This window comes from Ornithodoros turicata, chromosome 7 (genome assembly GCF_037126465.1).
Source record: "Ornithodoros turicata isolate Travis chromosome 7, ASM3712646v1, whole genome shotgun sequence".
NCBI lineage: Eukaryota > Metazoa > Arthropoda > Arachnida > Ixodida > Argasidae > Ornithodoros > Ornithodoros turicata.
In genome coordinates, this window is record NC_088207.1 from 19,256,335 (window position 1) to 19,276,629 (window position 20,295).

The window sequence follows — 20,295 nt, forward strand, 5'->3', positions numbered from 1 at the left end:
GTCGAGGTTCATCCGGAGTTACGAAGGTAATGAACGCTCAGAGCGACACTGTGCACAAATTACGTGTTACCTAGCATTATGTAATGAATAAAGCTTGATATTTTGTGCCCTTCTTACCTTAGTACCTGTTTCATGACAAATGACGTTTTGCGGAACGCGCGACGCTGGTAGTGCGGCGGCCATCTAAGTTTAACTAGGTGTGTTCCATTTAACGAATATCTCGATTTAACGAAACAAAGAGTCAGCATTTACAAATTCGTTATATAGAGGTTCAACTGTATTCAGAAACTTCGAATATTCGCACACCTCTGTTAATTAGTGAGGCTACCCTACTTTTCAGCCTCTAGGGGTCGTCATATTGGTGAACTGTTGCTTGCAGCAACGTTGCTGCGGTGTGGTCGCTCAACCGCACTCATCGCTCACAATTCACTGTGTATTGTCACTGCACCTGTCTGCAATTTTTCCCGACTTCAGTTGCTTTGTGGCAACTTCCCTGACAATCCCCTGACTTCCCAAGTCGCATCAAAATTCCCTGACAATTCCCAGTTTTCCAGGCTGGTAGATACCCTGGCTTTCTCAATATTTCCAAGAAAAAAAAACTCCTCTTTCACACAACGTTGGGCAAATAAGGATTGATTTGTGTATCCCCTCAGACTTGGTAAACACATAAGATATTAAAACACGAGGGTCTACACATAACATGTCTCTCTTTACTGCGGGCATGATCACCATCATCAACGTCAACATCAACACCATAGCTTACAGATTGTATGTTGAGTTGACACAGAGAGCGGTGATGTGTCCAGGCGTTTCTCCACGGACCCAAGGAAGCATACACGCCAGCGAGGGTTGAAAACCCGCACTCCATTTCTGGGCACCAGACTTCACAGTCAAAGAAGTGTAATGCTCAGAACCAGCCTAGAAAATCACAAAGAAGTCAGCTCAGAAATTATTTTACACATATTTTTTTTTTTATATGCTCTGGAGGTAGGTAAGATGTAGCCAAGTGTAAAAGCTCAATTTACGTTCATAGATTGCATGGAGAGATATATTTAGAGACAAACAATCTTTATCCTATTATGTAGAGGAAAAGAAATAGCTGCTTTCTTTCCCACAAGGTGTCGCAAAGTGAAATAAATGGATAAGAAAATATCGGAACCCCCTGACGGTTCCTGGCCGTTCTGACCATTCTTTAGCGTATGAATGACCTCAAGATTTTCAAACACTGAGCAAGCCACCATCTGATAAGGTGGATGACGTCACCTTTTTAGCTGCTTCATCCAAGGCACTATGGCAGGAACCTTGCTGTGATGCCTGACGGTATTCACACTCAGGAGAGCAGTCCCCCTCATCATCCACCTCGTACAGTATGGGAGTCTCCAAGACCTACAAGAAGATGTGGCAATGTTTGCACGGGCTTGAGTTCATATCACATCTATCTCGCACTTAAATGTTCGCGTGTTGCACAAATGATCATCGAAGAAGGTTTTAATGGGTGGAAGAAATACGCTGGACCCTCGTTACCACAAGTTCAGCAGAACCAGAAAAAAATACTATTTAAGCGGGAATTCTATAGAACTGGAAGTGCCACGAAACAAAAAAACAAAAACAGTGTCAGTAACCTTGGAAATGCACTGAAGTGCTTGCTGTAGGAGTCTTAAAACAAGCATTCAAGCAAGCAAGCAAACAAACATTGGTGGTGAGCAACCTGTTTAGTATATGTGCAGGAAAAAGAAACAAACAACAGAAAAGAAACAAAGAAAGACATAAGTAGGACTAGCCGTGCACTCTAAAACGAAACTTCACCGCACAACACGCTCAGAAGCGACCATCATTCGGAACATCGTTCTCTTTCTTGATTGGTTGGTTGGTTGAGAATGGGAGGCATGTGCCTTTTGCAGCAATCTGGATATACAGTCAAGCACCTGGTAGTCACATACTCTCTTCCAAATGATGTCCACCTTGCACCTATTCGTTGTAGGTGCGATCACGCTGACCTAACCAACTGTTCACTGGCCTTCCTGACAATTCCTGGAAGCGATAAATTCACTCTGTGTCGAAATACTTGACGAGTTTATTGGTCAGCGGGGAGCACTGCAGTCGTCGCTGTCCAATAGGCACGTTCCGCTTACTTTTCCCCGACACTTACTAACTTAGCCCTTAGTCCGATTCCCTGCGATGCATACCACAACAATAACACCTCTTACCTCCACCTCGATGGATGCTTCGGACTTCTTGAAATTGAAAACTAGAACGTAGAAGCTTGAGCCAGCAACCACCAGGACACGGCTCTCAGCACAGAAGGCAACTTTCTCAACTGCAAAAGGGTCGTCATCTGCCATCTCTCGGCTGCTTCTCTTTGGTTTCTCAAACACTTTCGATGTCTTTAGTCGGTACAGCACTTGCAGCGTCACTGCAGATAGCAAATTGTACGTTTCTTGTAGATCACAAACTCTATTAAAGGAGCTCTGAGAGCACTTTAGGCACTACAATTTTTTTAACCAAGTGGTTCGTAAGCTTATTAAAATGCACCATGCGAAGTAATTCTATCAACAGGCGCACAAGTATCGCAGAATTCGATTTTGAAAATCGCGACCATGCGCAACGGTGGCAATACCCGGAACGAGCCGTCGAACCGCTTGCGTTATTTTGACGTTGGAAAAGTGGAGCCGCTGATTGGTTTCGAAGAACGTCGTCTGCTATTTTTCACTCGGAACCCCACTGCAACGGTGGAAGAAGTTTCTTTTTCCTTTTTCTTTGGTTTATCAGATACAGTAAACGAAGATTGGTCTACAGACACTATTCAAGGTTAGGACGTGAGATTGTAGAGGCTATCCTCATTGAACTCCCCGAGAGAAGTCAACCAAAAATCGGTCAACCTCTCCCCGCTTGACCTTGCTTTCCCTAAAGCGACCTTCCGGAGTAGGTGGATTATGAAAATAAACTTCGGTGCCAGTTAAACGCTGTTCTGTCTGTCTGTGTTTTGTATGATGTTTGTTATCGTGGTGACTGTTTCTTGTTGTGTTGTTGGTGGAAATACGTATAAACACAGTGCAGCACTAAGCGCTGCTTCAGTTCGCGCCTCAAAATGATCGCAGCATCGCTATGACCACTAATTCCGTTCGCTATGTCACTATATCAATATTCGCTATATCGCTAATTCTCTATGATCACTAGTGCCCTTCAACTCGACTAGCAACTTTGTTAGCCATTCAGTTAACTCCTTATTTAGCTGGACGAGTGTCCTTGCCCATACATTGTCAGATACAATCCAGTGAAGCCTATCGCAATATGCCGTCGCCGGCACATCGTGCCATCGGGAGTTGAACATTCATTGCCTGAGTTAGACACCAACATAGCCAAGCAGTGTCATAAGACCACCACAATTTACCAATCATAGAGCTAAACGAGAATTGGCCGATGCAGACAGGCAAGTCTGAGTTCATCCGTGCTCGGCGCCATTTGTTTTGTCACCATATAGTGACCGACAACGCCGGTTAAGTTTACGTCAGCCGACATATCGGCGTGCACTGAAACAACACGTGACTAGCGTAAATTTTACCTGACTATAAATAGGGCCTGACTTTTTAGGGTTAAACCCGTATCCGCCCGATATTTACCCCCCGAACGAAATCTGTAAAATTTGGGTTTAACCCGAATCTACCCGAAAACATCCGGGTCGCGTGGCACACTCATAAGCGTGCATTAAAATAAAGTTTGATAACATTGCTAAACATTAGTTCCATGTTAAGACAAATTTTTGTTAAACAAAACAAAATCACCCGAATACACCCGAATTCCTGACGACAGAATATGCCGTAACGGGATTTAACCCGAATACACCCGAATTTTCAAATGAAAAATATCACCCGATATTTACCCCCGAATTTGGCCAAAAATAAAACCCGAAAAAGTCAGGCCCTAACTATAAAATGCACATGTCGCACACGGAAAACTGGCAACGGCAAACTGTGACTAACACAGCCATAATACTGCAAGCACAGAACTAACTAACCAACATGCCGCCTTGCCAAGCCAAATGGCTGCTAAAATGTGTCTTTCGTTCGCTAAGACGACTTGGACACATATAGAAAACCCCTGAATTTGAGTGGTTAAATAGCGAGGTTATGTTCTTAATCGCGGCATATCATCTTACGAAGCAGCATTTCCCCTGGTTTTCCTCGTTTCCAGAACATGAATTTCGAGAACGGGGGTTTCACGACCAGGAATATCGAGGTCATCCCTTATTCATCCCTTGACAGGGAGAGAGCAGGGGGGAAAGAAAACGGAAAGAAAGAAAAGAAAACCAGTCAGCGCTGACCCGGATAGAAGCGCGGTCGCCGTTTTCAACTTTTATTACGTCACCAATGAAGTTTGTTTCATTCTCCTCCTCGTTTGACCCTGAGGAGCGAGTCGAGTGGGAACGCGCGTGGCGATGTTCAAGTGTCTTTTTTTCTAGGAAAAACATCGCGTACAGAGAAAATTTTCGTGTCAATAATCAAGTTAAGTTACCTGCTTCCACAATTCCGCGTTCGGAACGGAAAATTTTTTAGATGGCTTTCAGAGCTCCTTTAAAGCAATCTACGAGACATCTTGAAACGAAACTACAGGACAAGGGAGCAACAAGTAAAAGCGATTAATTGTGCAGCGTTAATGACTTGCAAATTCAGATGGCGGCACATTTGGGGAATATTTTGTTGGACCTTAACTTTGCAGCACGTGCGTGTTGCTGTTGCAAGCATTTCTGGAAACTACACTATTTTCTTCACCACAGAGCTGAATCGGAACTGAGCCATTTTCTCTGAACCGAAACGAAATACGGAATTGAAAAAGCTTTTGGTTTGACATCTTGATCGTGGTGTGAACATCAGGCGTGATCGGGTATAACCCTAAAAAGTTCGCTTTTTCTTAGTATAAGTGAGGCCACCTGTACAGGCCTTAAAGGAGTACAGAGGGCCATCCAAAAAAATTTTAGATGAAGACATCTGATGAAAGTGTGTGTGTCATTATAGCGTGACAGAATAGCGTGAAAGGTTTTGATGTGTGCAATTTGTTTCCCAGAAAAAAACTCACATAAACGTAGCTCCGCGCGTTCACCCTTAACTCGCCACTCCAGCTATAACGAGGATGAGGAGGTATGATGGCACGTCACCGATGACGGCATAAGGAGACTCGTTCTGGTTTGCCGGTCAGTGGGGGTCAGCGCCTTGTCCCTTTGCCTCTGTAAACCTGTTTTGCCAGTTTTCCCGGAGAATTGGGGATAGAAGGAGCGGCCGAAGCATTACCGAGCAAGGAGAAAGGCTTTATCAGAACCCCGAACAGCCGAGTAGCAGACGACAGCGGAGTAGCAGACAACATTTCTCTAGGCCAATCAGCGAGCGTTCTTCTTATAGCGTCAGCGCGAGGTTCCAGGCAGATCACAGGCTGGTACTGCTCTTCACCACCGTTGCGCACGGTCGCTTTTTGCGGCTTATTTTAAATTCAATTTCTGCGATAATTATGACTCTGTGGTGTAAATTGCTTCGCATGGTGCATCCTACTGGCCTACTTAACAGTTTTATAGGAAGAAAACTGGGTGTTAAAAATGAGTTCTGTGCTACTTTAACAAAAATGTACGGAAAACACGTCGCTTCTGTCTGCCGCCAAGAGTGTTTCACTGCAGAAAGTTCCCCTGTTCCGTAAACTTTTGCCCAGGCCTGCACTATATACCAGGTACAAAGGGAGGCGCCTGAGAAGCCAATAACTGACCGCAATCAGTTATCCTAAACACTGTCTGTATTCCACTAAGAACATCGTGAACTCACCAGAGGAAGCATCCCAGAATTTCAGAGAGCCATCCGCATGTCTGAAACCCAGCAGAGCATGACATAGAGTACCACTCTACTGTAAAAACTGCATGTAAATCAGCATGTGTAAATACATTTGATAGCATTTACATAATGAGTTAGGTGTGTCCCCAGCTTAATCTCCATCCATACACAGTACAGACCATAAAAGTCAGTATGCAACAAGCACTCCACTACTGAATTACGTGTTCTAACACCCACTCAGCATGCAAGCAACTCCCTTTTGCGAAGAACCAGAAAGCCGCAAACCGAAACACAAATGCATGTGTCGGGGACGCCCACAGAGGCGACGGGGGGCGGGATATGTGAATTTATGAGAAACATGAATGCACCAAATCGGAACTCGGGTGCTTGCTCCGATTTTAGCGTCTATTTCGATCAATTATTTGTCAATTCCTATAAACTTTGCAGATGCTGAAATATCTTTCAGCAGGTATAAAATGATTGTAGCTGACAACAGCATTCGCTGTCAGGGAAGAGCACAAGGTATCATGTAATGCTGAAGTTTATAAATACTTTTTGCACCCACATCATCCAAGAAAATAGTGTTTCCCGCTTCAAGCAGCCATTGACTCCTTGCCGCGGAAAATCGCGGAATTCAGAAGTCAGTGCCACGGAATTTTGAACTTGACGCAGCAGAAAACCAGGGGGCCTTAACCATGACCAATCACGGCGTTTTAGAGATTGCCCCTCTGCTTCTAACATGCTGACAATGCATCCACTGCTCTTCACACGCGGCCGCTGGTACGTACTCTGCGCGCATGCGGTCAGCTTATTATATATGTTTTGGTTGCATTCATTTCACTGATGAGCAAGAGTCTCACGGACCCCTAGAGATGTCTTCGCAGACCCCTATTTGAGAATCACTGGACTAATGGATTGAACTATCGAATTAAACTATAAACTGAACTACAATGAACTAACTGAAGTACAGTAGACTGTCATTAATTCAAGCTCTGGGGGACCAGTGATTTCCCTTTGAATTATCAGACGTTCACATTATCAAACCTGCATTTAAATGCATGCTACAAGAGAATATTGTGTCATGGTGGCATAATTTTCTGGTAGGGTCTACAGTCTTGTACAGTGCAGGATAGGGACATTGCTTATGGGCACTGTTGATCACCTTTAAAACTAGACTATACTTAGGGCCTGACTTTTTAGGGTTAAACCCGTATCCGCCCGATATTTACCCCCCGAACAAAATCTGTAAAATTCGGGTTTAACCCGAACCTACCCGAAAACATCCGGGTCGCGTGGCACACTCATAAGCGTGCATTAAAATAAAGTTTGATAACATTGCTAAACATTAGTTCCATGTTAAGACAAATTTTTATTAAACAAAAAAAAAATCACCCGAATGCACCCGAATTCCTGACGACAGAATATGCCGTAACGGGATTTAACCCGAATACACCCGAATTTTCGAATGAAAAATATCACCCGATATTTACCCCCCGAATTTGGCCAAAAATAAAACCCGAAAAAGTCAGGCCCTAACTATACTGTTACTCACACCAGATAACTGGAGTGTCACTGTGAATGAAGACATTTTACCCCAAAACGTAAAGCTCATTTTGACTTTCCTTGCAAGAGTGAGCCACTTAATGGATGTTTTAAACTGTCTGAAGTCACTGTAGCCACAGAACGAGTGCCTTTTCAGCATTTTCTAATTTCCCATTTTTTGTGAGTTTAGTGTCAATGCAGTGCCGCTTAGTGAACACAACATTGTGTTGGCTGTTTCATGCTGTCAGGAATGTTTTAAAATGGGGTAAACAGTTTGAATTAAGCAGCTTTTCAATATAGTACTGCGAGCATAGCAGGCCAAAAGAAAAATTCCAAATGTGTTTGAACTAACAGGAAGTTTGAATTAACGAGTCCACTGTACTGGACTATATTTTAGTGAACACATCACTTGAGCAAGTGCAGAAAAACTGCTGTACGTACCCAGTCAGGATGATCTCAGGGTAGCTAACAGTCGAGGTGCCCCACTCTCCACCGTTGATTGGCCACTCCTGCAGTGTTTCCGGGACATTACAGTAGGATACAAACAAGCAGCAGAAATATGTGCATGCACATGGGTAGGGCCTGACTTTTTAGGGTTAAACCCGTATCCGCCCGATATTTATCCCCCGAACGAAATCTGTAAAATTCGGGTTTAACCCGAATCTACCCGAAAACATCCAGGTCGCGTGGCACACTCATAAGCGTGCATTAAAATAAAGTTTGATAACATTGCTAAACATTAGTTCCATGTTAAGACAAATTTTTATTAAACAAAAAAAATCACCCGAATACACCCGAATTCCTGACGACAGAATGTGCCGTAACGGGATTTAACCCGAATACACCCGAATTTTCAAATAAAAAATATCACCCGATATTTACCCCCCGAATTTGGCCAAAAATAAAACCCGAAAAAGTCAGGCCCTACACATGGGTGATACTTGCCTTGTCAGAAAAGCCTGTCCTTTTGCTGCTCTTGCAGCCGCAGGAATAAAACGCGGGGATGAGATCTGTTGGGCAGTCGGCCAGGTAGGTGCAGAATGTAACTGGTGACTCATGCAGGTCCATGGGATATGGGTTCTGGAACAGGGGGTATCTAAAGACACACAGAAAAATTCTTGTCAGTAACAGCATCAGCATGTGTCTAGAGAATGAAGAAATGTCGGAAAAAAATTTTAGGGGTGTGCGAATCCGAATATTTCAAGTCGAATCGAATATCGAATATTTGTGCAAAATTTACAATATGTGACTTTCGCACTAAAAGTTTCCATTTTGTAGCCCATGGCTTTAGCGTAATTTTTCTGGCATTAACTGTCACGGGAGAGACATGCAATTCTTCTGTTTAAAGCCCCTACTCCTTAATTTTACATGAGAGTGCTTCCTGCTTTTCAGGTGAGCCTACACTTACTGGAGTACTGGAGTGGTTACCTTCATTTCAAAATTTTATGTCAGGCAGTAGCATGTTATACGGATGAGGCTGTAATTGTTTCAGACAACCACAGGCCATTCGTGAAACAAACGAATTGGCATCCTGCCTCAGTTTTGCCATGAACACCCTTTAGTTTCTTTGCACTCGTCCTAGGAAGTTGCACTACTGAAATTTTAGATGTAAAGGACACCTTTAAGACACCCTTCTTGTTCATGGGCTGTAGTCATTATTCGAGAGTCCTAACTTTTTAAAGGCAACCTCACAGACATCAAATCAAAGTCCCGCGTCGGCACCGCTAAACTGCATGTGGGAGGGGCGCCGCCCTTTCCACATAAAATGTCTACAAAACTAACTTTGGATAACGTTATCTTAAACTAAATACCGTCCAGCCTGTGTTGGTCATGCAGCAAGGGCATGCAGTTTCGTAAAGGAGGCTTCACCTCATACACGGAAGCATCGGGTGAAGCCCACTTTCGGGTTGTGTCGTTCATATTCGTGGAATAGTCGAATATTCGAAAAATCGAATATTGAATATTCGATTCGCGAATCGAATAGTTCGAGCGTTTGATATTCGATTCGATTCCAGAATTCGAATATTCGCACACCCCTAAAAATTTTTGAAGAGAGCCGTTGGCCCTATAACCTGCGTGAGCGCAGAATGCATTATCTCGTTTCGCCACGCCACTGTATTGCAATCGCTGTACAGCATGACTGTGTCACCCATTAAATGCACAGTCTCCATTATCATTGCTTAAGTCGTCAGCCTTGTGTGGTTCGCCATCCGCTGCGGTGTCTCACTCACACTTCTTATGCACACTAGTGACTTGCGATAATTGAAGTACGTGGCATTGGCTTTGACAGTGCTATGTTGCGAGGCATTTGACTAAAAAATCCAAAGTGCCGTTCAGTCCACGGAGGTTTTGAACAGACAATGGGAAAAATTCCAGTGAGGGCACAACACCAGAATTCAAAGTTCTGCACTAAAAGTAGTTACCCAGTAAAACCTTGTTACTTCGACCTCCATTAATTTGGAAATTCGGACTGCCCGCGCGGTGCCGGCAATCATTCATACAAAAGTATAGGAATGGACACTCGCTAATTCGGAAGCATTTCAAGCGATTATGGATAATTCGGCACTCCCGTCATTCGCTCACGGGGCCACAGAGTCAAGTTGCGCAAAACCTGACAAGGCTATTCAAGTGGTGGCACCAGTAAACAGCAGCAGAGTGAACCAACAGAGCACCAATCGCCATCACTATGATCCTTGGCGTCACATCCTGTCTGTCCTCCGGCGTAAAGACCATTAACGTGTGTTTGCACGTCTTTGCGTGTTTGGTCTCTGCAGTCTCGTGGAACACTTTTGGCACTGCGGTTTTGTGTACAAAGTGAGCAGCGAGGCGAAAAGGCCAGCGTGGACGAGGACAACGATAGCCACGACCATTTTGATAGGACTACTTTGGGACTACTTTGCAATCGACGAGGGTGTCACCATAGCCGGACTATTTACGGAGGACGAAATCATCGATGACGCCCTGGGCATCAATGCGTCAGGTGCTGCATAGGACGACAAATGTGAGTGGGAGATACAGAACGTTCCACCCCATCGCACCGTCAAAGAAGCCGCAGAGGCTTTTGCTGTCCTCAAGGACTTTTGCAATGGCATAGCCGACAGCGTTCAGGTGCATGAGCACCTATCTGTGACAGGTGTTTTCAACGCGCAGATTTTGTCCCGGAGGCAAACGAGTTTTTTCTAAACCAGCTTTTCGCGCATTTTTTCTCTAAACCTGCATTCACGTAGGCAGATATAACTGATGTATTGGTGTCCTTTCGTTATTTCAACATTCGGATAATTCGGATGTTGATCGTAGGACCGGCGAGATCTGAATTAATCAGGTGTTGTTGTATTTTAATGTCCAAAGTCAAGCCATAAACACCATGCCTAGCATCCAGTGTCAACTGCATATCCGTAAGTGCAACAATTCTTTCTTAAACTCTGATCTCTAAACTGTTCCCTCGATCGCAATAAACAAGTTTGACTGTTGTCTATGAATGTGTGAAGTATGCAATGGCTGATTCCCTTTCCCCTCCCACAGCAGAGAAGGAGCGGAAGACTTACCCTGGACTTGTTAGGTCAACAACTACCAAATCATTCTGCAGGAGTACCACAATGGCATAGGGTTCATGGAAATCTGATGAGAGGAACATACGAGATAGATAAAGTTACGGGCATGAGAGAGAAGCTGGCATGGCTACACATGTAAAGGGCGGTATAGTAGAACACAAATATGTTAATATAATATGTTTAACGGTAGACCACCAGGAAAAACTTTCCACTGTCATCTTCACAGCATCTTATAGCTTTGTATACTGTGCGACATGGTTCGAAAATCTGAATCAAAGGGTCGTGCTACCCTACTGCAAGAATCCTACGAATGTGTTTATAAACCTTGGCAATAACATCTTAGAAATGAAGAATTACAGTCGCCGACCGATTTTTCCGACATGCTCGATTATTCGGACATGCCCGATTGTTCGGACATGCTCGATTGTTCGGACATGCTCGATTGTTCGGACATGCTCGATTGTTCGGACATGCTCGATTGTTCGGACTCGTTCGTGGAACGGCCGCGGGTCCCATAGAGTTCATGTATAAGAACGTCCAATTTTTCCGACGCCGTGCAGCTCCGTCGCTCGATATTTCGGACTCTGTTTGCCCAACCAGCAAATTTCTCTCTTGGGGTGACGGAAAATATTGGCATCATCCGAAATTCGTATCCAAAGAAATCAACCAACTAAAATATTGAGTCAAAAAAATAGGCAGTGTTGATTGTTCATTTTCCATTCCTCTTAGTAGAAGAGGTCTGTCGTAACGCTTTTGCGTGTTCGTTTTTGGCCAACAGCCCAGCACGTGCTGTCCGCCCGCGAGTCTCGCGACAGCGCTGTAAAGCGAGCTTCACCTACAGCACGCATGCGTTAGGTGAAGCCGACTTGATGACGGCGGTGCCTCTGACAGTGTACATTGACGAAATGTCGCTTCGGAAAATAGAAGCTGATGTCATCAGGAAGAGCTGGAAGCGCATTAGGAAAGCATCGACAAATTTTCCAGCCTATTAGGGCTTAGTAAAGTTTATTTTGAAGCAAAATTCGTTTTTTCGGACTGCTCGATTATTCGTGTCGCTTCAATGCAGCACTGAGACGGGACGAAGGGCGGTTAAGACAAGGAGACAAACGTATCTGCAAACTCACAACTGACAGGAATTTATTTGCGCAGACAAATTTAAACAATCACGAAGGAAAATAGGTGGCGCACTAGCTACACAAAATTCTATGCCCCTAGTGTGGTCCACGTGGACCCGCAAGGTCAACCCCACACTCCACGTTTAGAAACTCTTTTTCTAGGTCAGTCAACGCAAGGGACGGGGCACTGATACAATGTGTCCCTTTTCTGTGAATACAGAAGGCTTCAATTATCTCGCGTACAGTCTTATCAGAGTTCTTGCACAAAACAGATGTTTTATCGAAGCATGGTATGCACTCGCAGTCCCTACAGTGCAGGCCAAGGTGGCCTGATGGGGTGCGGCGTATAGTCGATGCATGTTCCATAAGTCGGACGTTCAAGCACCGCCCCGACTGACCAATATAACACGCACCACAATCTAGAGGAATAGAATATATGGTGCCTAAGTCGCAGGCAACAAAAGGCTTTTTGTGGCGAATGCCACACCCCCGAACATTACGCTCTTTATTAATGTGTGAGCAAAGACTTTGCAACTTGTGTGGAGCAGAGAATATAACCGGAATATCAAACCTGCCCGCAATTCTTTTTATATTGTGAGATACCCTATGTACATAGGGTATGACCACTGGCCTGGCAAGGGGCATGACAAATGTCCTTGATGATATTGACAAATAATATTCTGGTTATATTCTCTGCTCCGTGCAAGTTGCAAAGCCTTTGCTCACACATTAATAAAGAGCGTAGTGTTCGGGGGTGTGGCATTCGCCACAAAAAGCCTTTTGTTGCCTGCGACTTAGGCACCATATATTCTATTCCTCTAGATTGTGGTGCGTGTTATATTGGTCAGTCGGGGCGGTGCTTGAACGTCCGACTTATGGAACATGCATCGACTATACGCCGCACCCCATCAGGCCACCTTGGCCTGCACTGTAGGGACTGCGAGTGCATACCATGCTTCGATAAAACATCTGTTTTGTGCAAGAACTCTGATAAGACTGTACGCGAGATAATTGAAGCCTTCTGTATTCACAGAAAAGGGACACATTGTATCAGTGCCCCGTCCCTTGCGTTGACTGACCTAGAAAAAGAGTCTAAACGTGGAGTGTGGGGTTGACCTTGCGGGCCCACGTGGACCACACTAGGGGCATAGAATTTTGTGTAGCTAGTGCGCCACCTATTTTCCTTCGTGATTGTTTAAATTTGTCTGCGCAAATAAATTCCTGTCAGTTGTGAGTTTGCAGATACGTTTGTCTCCTTGTCTTAACCGCCCTTCGTCCCGTCTCAGTGCTGCATTGAAGCGACATGAACTATCACCAACTCCCCCTCTTCCTCCCTTTGATCGATTATTCGGACTTTTGCGCGATCCCCACCGAGTCCGAAAAATCTGATGGCGACTGTATGTGGTAAGACGCAACTGTGTATTCTAACGCTATCACGCGTGGCCACATCCCAGTAGCGCAGACAGGCTGTGACTGGCACAAAATATAACAGCAGGAAAAGGCAAGTACGGCTTGGGACAATAGTTTACGGAACACCGGGATGTCACATTTCTTCATTGGAGCGACACCCTGGCAGGAAGCAGGAGCGAACACACATCCTGAGAGATGGAGAGAATAGACAGTCATCCCTTTCTTAAATCATCTCTTCCTGATACCTAGCAGGAGGCTGCTCCAATAAAGAAACACACCAGTACCGTGTTCCGTGAACTTTTGTCCCAAGCTGTACAACAGACTCTGAGGGCCAATTCCTTGAAGCATCAGCGCTGTCACATTTATGAGAAGGAACCATGGGTAGCAACATCATGAGAAAATTTTTCTATTACGTAATTTATAGCTCTTGTGTTAAACGCGCAAAGATCCTCCTGAAGATCTTGTCACACAACACTAATCAATACGTTACAGAGACCATGAGCCATTTCCCATGTCTCCAAGCAGGATATGACATACATTTGAGGCTAATTATTTATTCTTGCCTCTGATGCTACATGTTATTACGGGGTCAGATATCCTAGTGAGTCCAGTGCTAGTGCAATCCAGCTTCTCAAGTAATTCCTCAAATTGGCAAACTGAGATGGTAGAAGTACAGCGGCCATCAAAAAAGCTAGAATGTGGCAGAAGTTGAACCACACATTATTATGCACTTCAGCCAGGAAGTGTAGCCAGGAAACTTGTGGCTTGTGTTGTGTTTGTATGTTACAGCCTCATAACAGTTAGTACTTTCCATCATGTTCATGAGATGGTAGTCATCATTTTCTTCTGTATTTTTATTTCTTATTTTCTTTTCTTTTATTTTAAAATTCAAACGTAGCCATCATTACAGGTTATCCAGTCAAATGCTCTGTATAGTGCTGAGGGCAACGGCGGTTACATTTCTGGTGGCAAGTAACGGCCTGCCTGGCACAGACCCTCACGGAATGTTGCAGCAGGAATCTAGTTTGCCCATAGGTAGGGCCTGACTTTTTAGGGTTAAACCCGTATCTGCCCGATATTTACCCCCCCAACGAAATCTGTAAAATTCCGGTTTAACCCGAATCTACCCGAAAACGTCCGGGTCGCGTGGCACACTCATAAGTGTGCATTAAAATAAAGTTTGATAACATTGCTAAACATTAGTTCCACAAATTTTTATTAAACAAAAAAAAAATCACCCGAATACACCCGAATTCATGACGACACAATATGCTGTAACAGGGATTTAACCCGAATACACCCGAATTTTCAAATGAAAAATATCACTCAATATTTACCCCCCACATTTGGCCAAAAATAAAACCCGAAAAAGTCAGGCCCTACGCATAGGTAAGATGTACGCTGATTTTTCTTAGAAAACACTGCATCTTTAGAGGGAGAGAGAGTAAGTAATCGAGGCAGTACCCTAGAGAGTGTTAGTGCACTTACCACTCTGAAAGGGAGTCTCGCAAAGTGTTACAAAGTCAACAATGTTGTGCTCCATCTCGAGAACGGTCGTGGTTTTTGCATGAATCACTGTCAGAGCTTGCGTCTGAGAACTCTTGTCGTAAGGAAGACCACCAGAGAAAATTATGAAGGAATCCCTAGAATGAAAAGTTGCAACAGCATTCAGGGGTCGGATTCACAAAGAACTCGTGCGACGGAATCTGTCGTAACTCCGTCGTACGGGAAAGTTACGACGAAGTGTAGATTCATGAAGGGCGCGCGTCGCAAAATCTTCGCAGCTTACGGCGGAATCATGCGAGAGCTCCCGAGCGGTTTTACGAAGAAAAATGGCGGCGTTATTTGGCAGCGGTGGATTTGGAGATGGCAAACAAAGACTCCATAATACGCGTCGACGCATTGCACTTTGCCACAGAACCTTCGAGACCATCCCCGAAGTGACATTGAGGCACTTTTTCGCTTGGTAACCTTCAACAAATGCTTCAACTTTGTGCTCCGTAAAATCGGGTCACAGGTATTTTTCAAGCATCACCTACACCCCGCTAAGACACCCCCAACACCCCTCCAAATTGTCTGCAAGAAAGGCAAACGAAGCCATTAAAGCTGCAAAACTTAGTGCCACACACCGCTTACGAAACACCCTCACCCACCCCCTCCCCGAGACGAACATACTGGGGATATATTTGCTGTGTCATCGAACGCGTTTCGCCTGTGATTGCATGGTATCCATTATGGCTACCGAAGGACCAAGAGCACGTGCAGTAACAAAACATTTGGGGGCGAACAACTTCGTCTTCTTCTAACGGGACGACTCTTATTGGTGCGACTACAAATTTTCGTCATCGTTACCATAGTGAAAACATAGTCTCGCACCCGTTGCGTGTTTCTCTCCTGGTTGCATGTGACAATTTCCTCTTTCTCATCAAAGGGTGTACCCTCTCCACTACGATAGCTTTGTGAATCGCGCTTATGACGCCGTCGTACGCGCGTCGCAGGCTACGACGTCTTAGCGCATCTTAGTGTAACTTACGATCGCGTTTGTGAATCCGACCCCAGAACTACTGAATATGTGATATGGCCTTCTGTTTTCAGGACAAACCGGATTAAACTCCGCAGAGCCCCCCGTTTACCCCCGATTTGAATCTTCGTCACCTTGGGCAAACTCCTGAAAGCCCCAGGAACCGAACTCAACAAAGTGCAGGCGCAGGTGTTCATATGTGTGTTGGTGAACACAGTGTTCAGTATTAATACTACTCACATACAGAGCCTTCTTTTGCGCTGGAAAACCTGCGCCTACCAGCACCCACCCCCCTTTTTGCATCGTTACATCGGGTAAAACCTTGAAAACTCCAAAAACCAAAATCGCCACTGTGCAGATATCGGCCTCTATATGGGACGAGGTGAACACAGCGTCGTTCAGCACTGCTATTTATGCATAGATAGAGCCTGAAGTTTTAGGGTTTTTACCCCGATTCTTCCCCAAATTTGCACCCCGAATTGAAGGTTCACTCTTTAGGGCGAAACCAGATTTTTACCCGGCAAATTCCCCTCACTGGGATGTCTGTAGGAATGCACTAACTTACTTGTTTGCCAGAAAAATTCAGTTACATCACTGTTTGTACCAAACCACTACATTTAGTTTGAGTAACTGAGCCCCGATTTCTCCCCGAATTTAGCATACTGGAAGTTTTTGCACATGAATTCGCATGAATTTAGTGCACATGTTTATTTACCCGATTTTTACCCCCCGTATTTAGAAAAAAATATTTCCCGAAAACTTCAGGCTCTATGTATAGAGCCTTGTACTATAAGGCTAAACCCAGTTATGCTCTTTACAACCCACGCTCGTCGTCTGCATTGCGCAATACAAACCACGTGCACAGACACGTTGAAATAGGTCATTTACCCAAATTCTCATACATTGTAGACGCAGTAATTTCTTTTCAGACAAAATAATTATGTTCACAATACAGGTGTAATAGGAACTGTGAAAGAAGGAAATTACTGCAAAGCTTAGCAAGCTGCAAGGCTCGAACCCACATCATCTGGATTACAGAGCCCTGGATTTGAGCCCCGCAGCTGGGTGACTTCCTTCTTTCATTATTCTTAGGCACTTGAGGCTTTGTGTGTTGTTGTCCCTTATTCGGTGTTCCGGCCTTCGTGTGCAGCCATGCTCTTTGGTGAGACTACCTCTGTAACATAGTTTCTGCCCTGTGCATGTTTATGTACAATGTGGAACTGTTGCAAATTTTGTTTAACGAAGTTACAGTTACAAATGAAGTGTTTTTGCGGTCTCATTAATTTCGTTATAAAGGAGTTTGACTTCATGTGAGACTATGTGACAATGTAAAATGTGACTACAGTAGAACCCTGTTGTAGTAAACTCTCTGGGACCATGATGAAATTTTACTAGATCAGGAGTTTTAATATCAGGTGTGCCATTGAATGTATGGGATTCTATCGGGACCGCAGTTCTCGTTTACTATAAGCAGAGTTTTACTACAAGAGGAGTTACTATAAAGAGGTTCCACTCTACGTTACTCTAACTAGCACTACAGCTCATGAATGCTTAGGGCCCTGTGTTTTTAAGGGTAAACAGCCCCATTTCCACCCCCCGATTTGCATCAGCATCACTTAAACACGAAAAAAACCTGAAAACAAACTTGGCACAGTGCCAATCCAGACACCCATATGGGCACTGGCGAACGTTACGCATTAGACATTCAGAGCAGCTGTTCCACTTCTTACGTCGATCTGAATGCGAGCAGAGCCCTTTATTATTTTTCACCAGAAAATCTACTTTTGCACCCAATATCTAGGGCCTGACTTTTTAGGGTTAAACCCGTATCCGCCCGATATTTACCCCCCGAACGAAATCTGTAAAATTCGGGCTTAACCCGAATCTACCCGAAAACATCCGGGTCGCGTGGCACACTCATAAGCGTGCATTAAAATAAAGTTTGATAACATTGGTAAACATTAGTTCCATGTTAAGACAAATTTTTATTAAACAAAAAAAAATCACCCGAATACACCCGAATTCCTGACGACAGAATATGCCGTAACGGGATTTAACCCCAATACACCCGAATTTTCAAATGAAAAATATCACCCGATATTTACCCCCCGAATTTGGCCAAAAATAAAACCCGAAAAAGTCAGGCCCTACCAATATCACCAGATCTCACCTGGTTTACCGCTCCTGAAATAAAACCAGATTCCCTCCCCCGATTTTCGAAAAAAGATAAAAACCCCCAAAACAAAGGGCCCTACGAATGGTTAACACGGCACTCACGTTCCTCTCATAGTCTTCCACTCAACCTTGTAGATTGATTTACAAGGGTCAGGCTTCCCGTCCTTTGTGGTCCTTGCTGGAAAAAGAAAAGTAGAGTTCGTGGTTGTTATCACCACCATTTCCACCAAGCCACCTTTCAACGACAAGCATAGAGAAACAGCTTTACCATGTGGAAACATGACGTTGCACGGTTTATTGGGTCCACGGATGTTCCACGTTGTTAAGCTACCGTCAGCATGACTGCACATGAACTGCTTTCCTTCATGATGCCACGTTACTGAGTGTAAGGGCTGGAAACGAAAGCTCCGAGTCAATACACAAAAACAAGATCAACGATCTATGAGAAAAAAATACGTCGATTTCTTGCCAGACACCGAAACCACCCACACAGTGACAGACGAGGGTGTCTCAAGCGAGAACTGTATACTATATCTGGGTGATGTTACGTGCATTTTCTCTATCGAATTTTGCTTCTCGATTTTCACACGTTCGACTCAATTTCACACATTTTACACATCGCTATACGTGAGCAAACGCTTTCATGGCGATCGTTATATCGGTGTCTTGATGTACTTCAATGGGTGAGCTGAAGGGAACTAGCAATTTGATCATGATATTAGCATTATCCTTATACCAAAGATCGTGATTAACGGGCTCGACTGTACCAGAAAGCACTTGTCACTACCCTTTCTTTAAATGAAGTCATTAACCTACCTATTCAAATGCACTATTCACTTGACATACGCATAAATATAGCAGAATCATATTTTAAAAGTAGAGATCATGCACAAAGATAGCGTCATGCCGTCATTACTGTACAGCTTGCTGATTGGCTTAGGGAAATGTCATCCACCACATGTGTCGTCTGGTGCGTTGTTAAAAAAATGTGTGGAAAATGCCGCCCCCGATTAGAGCACTGTCACTCTTGTAACCGTAATGACATCATCAGTGACGTTTTTCTTCCTCCTCTGCGTTTCGCCCTCCAGAGCGAGTTGAGCGGGAACGTGTGCATCGATCTTCGGGTGCGTTAATTTTTTTTTTTTTTTGCATGTTGCATAAAATATTGCATACAGAAATTTTTTTGTGTTCGCTGTCAAGTCACATCCTTTCATAACACGTCAGAAACTGAAAATCTTTGAGATGGCCTTCTGGGCTCCTATAAAACTGCATACATTATTTTTTCTGTACAGCCATACAACACTTCATGTTTGTAGAAGACATTCTACTTACTTCTGAGTGTTGATACCTCATCTCTGCCATTCGACTACGGAGGTCCCACAAGACCATGGCCCCTGTGTCAAAGCCGATTAGCAGCTGCAGGTGAAGAAATGATATACCATTAGTCAAGTCTGAACATATCCAAACAAAAGTAAGACTTTATGCTAAGATGTGGACAGCATTTCTTTTCATAGCCTCAGTCACGTTAAGGTTGACTAGGTTTAAAAACAACAAGTATCTTGGTTGTTTTGCCAAATGTAATCCTTACATGGTTCCCGATAACAAAGAGAATGTTTGCACACATGGCAGGTGTCACTAAATACATACTTCAGGAACTTCACAGTAAATTACTCTCTCGCAAGACCAATCTGAAATTGATACCTTTCACAAACACAAAGGATATGCAGTTTACAGCAACAGTCAGTGGGCATACATAAGATGTTCACGCTTGACGGTGACTGGGTGAACAGTGATTTTCCTTTCAAATCGAATATGAATAATATAATGGTGCCTTTAAATCCAGTGATCATCAAATTCGAATTTGAATCTAATATCAAACGCTCAAACTACTCGATTCACGAATATTCAACTCCCTCCCTAATATTGATGACATCACCCCGAAAGTGGGCTCCACCTGATGCTTCCACGCATGAGGTGAAGCCTGCTTTGCAAAATTGCTACCCCTGTAGGATCAACACAGGTGGGACGGTGTTTAGTTTAAGATAATGTTATCCAAAGTTAATTGTGTATACATCATCTCTTGAATAATGACTGCAGCCCACGAACAGAAAGGGTGCTTAAACACCCCTCAGGTTCAAAATTTCAGCAATGCAACTTCCCTGTGCCAGACA

General features: G+C 44.1%; 1 protein-coding gene across 4 annotated transcripts in view; it reads right to left on the reverse strand.

Annotated features, from left to right (window-relative positions):
* Positions 1-20,295, reverse strand: part of LOC135400279 (syntaxin-binding protein 5-like) — an 80,300-nt gene that overhangs the window by 44,893 nt on the left and 15,112 nt on the right. For all 4 annotated transcript variants that reach the window (XM_064632069.1, XM_064632070.1, XM_064632071.1 and 1 more), the window contains exons 7-17: positions 19,457-19,540; positions 18,393-18,516; positions 18,227-18,302; positions 14,917-15,071; positions 10,898-10,970; positions 8,298-8,448; positions 7,794-7,861; positions 5,805-5,845; positions 2,208-2,413; positions 1,264-1,386; positions 764-918 (exon numbers count right to left, since the gene is read on the reverse strand). In XM_064632069.1, coding sequence (XP_064488139.1) covers positions 764-918; positions 1,264-1,386; positions 2,208-2,413; positions 5,805-5,845; positions 7,794-7,861; positions 8,298-8,448; positions 10,898-10,970; positions 14,917-15,071; positions 18,227-18,302; positions 18,393-18,516; positions 19,457-19,540 — 1,256 coding nt within the window. The remainder of the gene's footprint in view (positions 1-763; positions 919-1,263; positions 1,387-2,207; positions 2,414-5,804; positions 5,846-7,793; positions 7,862-8,297; positions 8,449-10,897; positions 10,971-14,916; positions 15,072-18,226; positions 18,303-18,392; positions 18,517-19,456; positions 19,541-20,295) is intronic.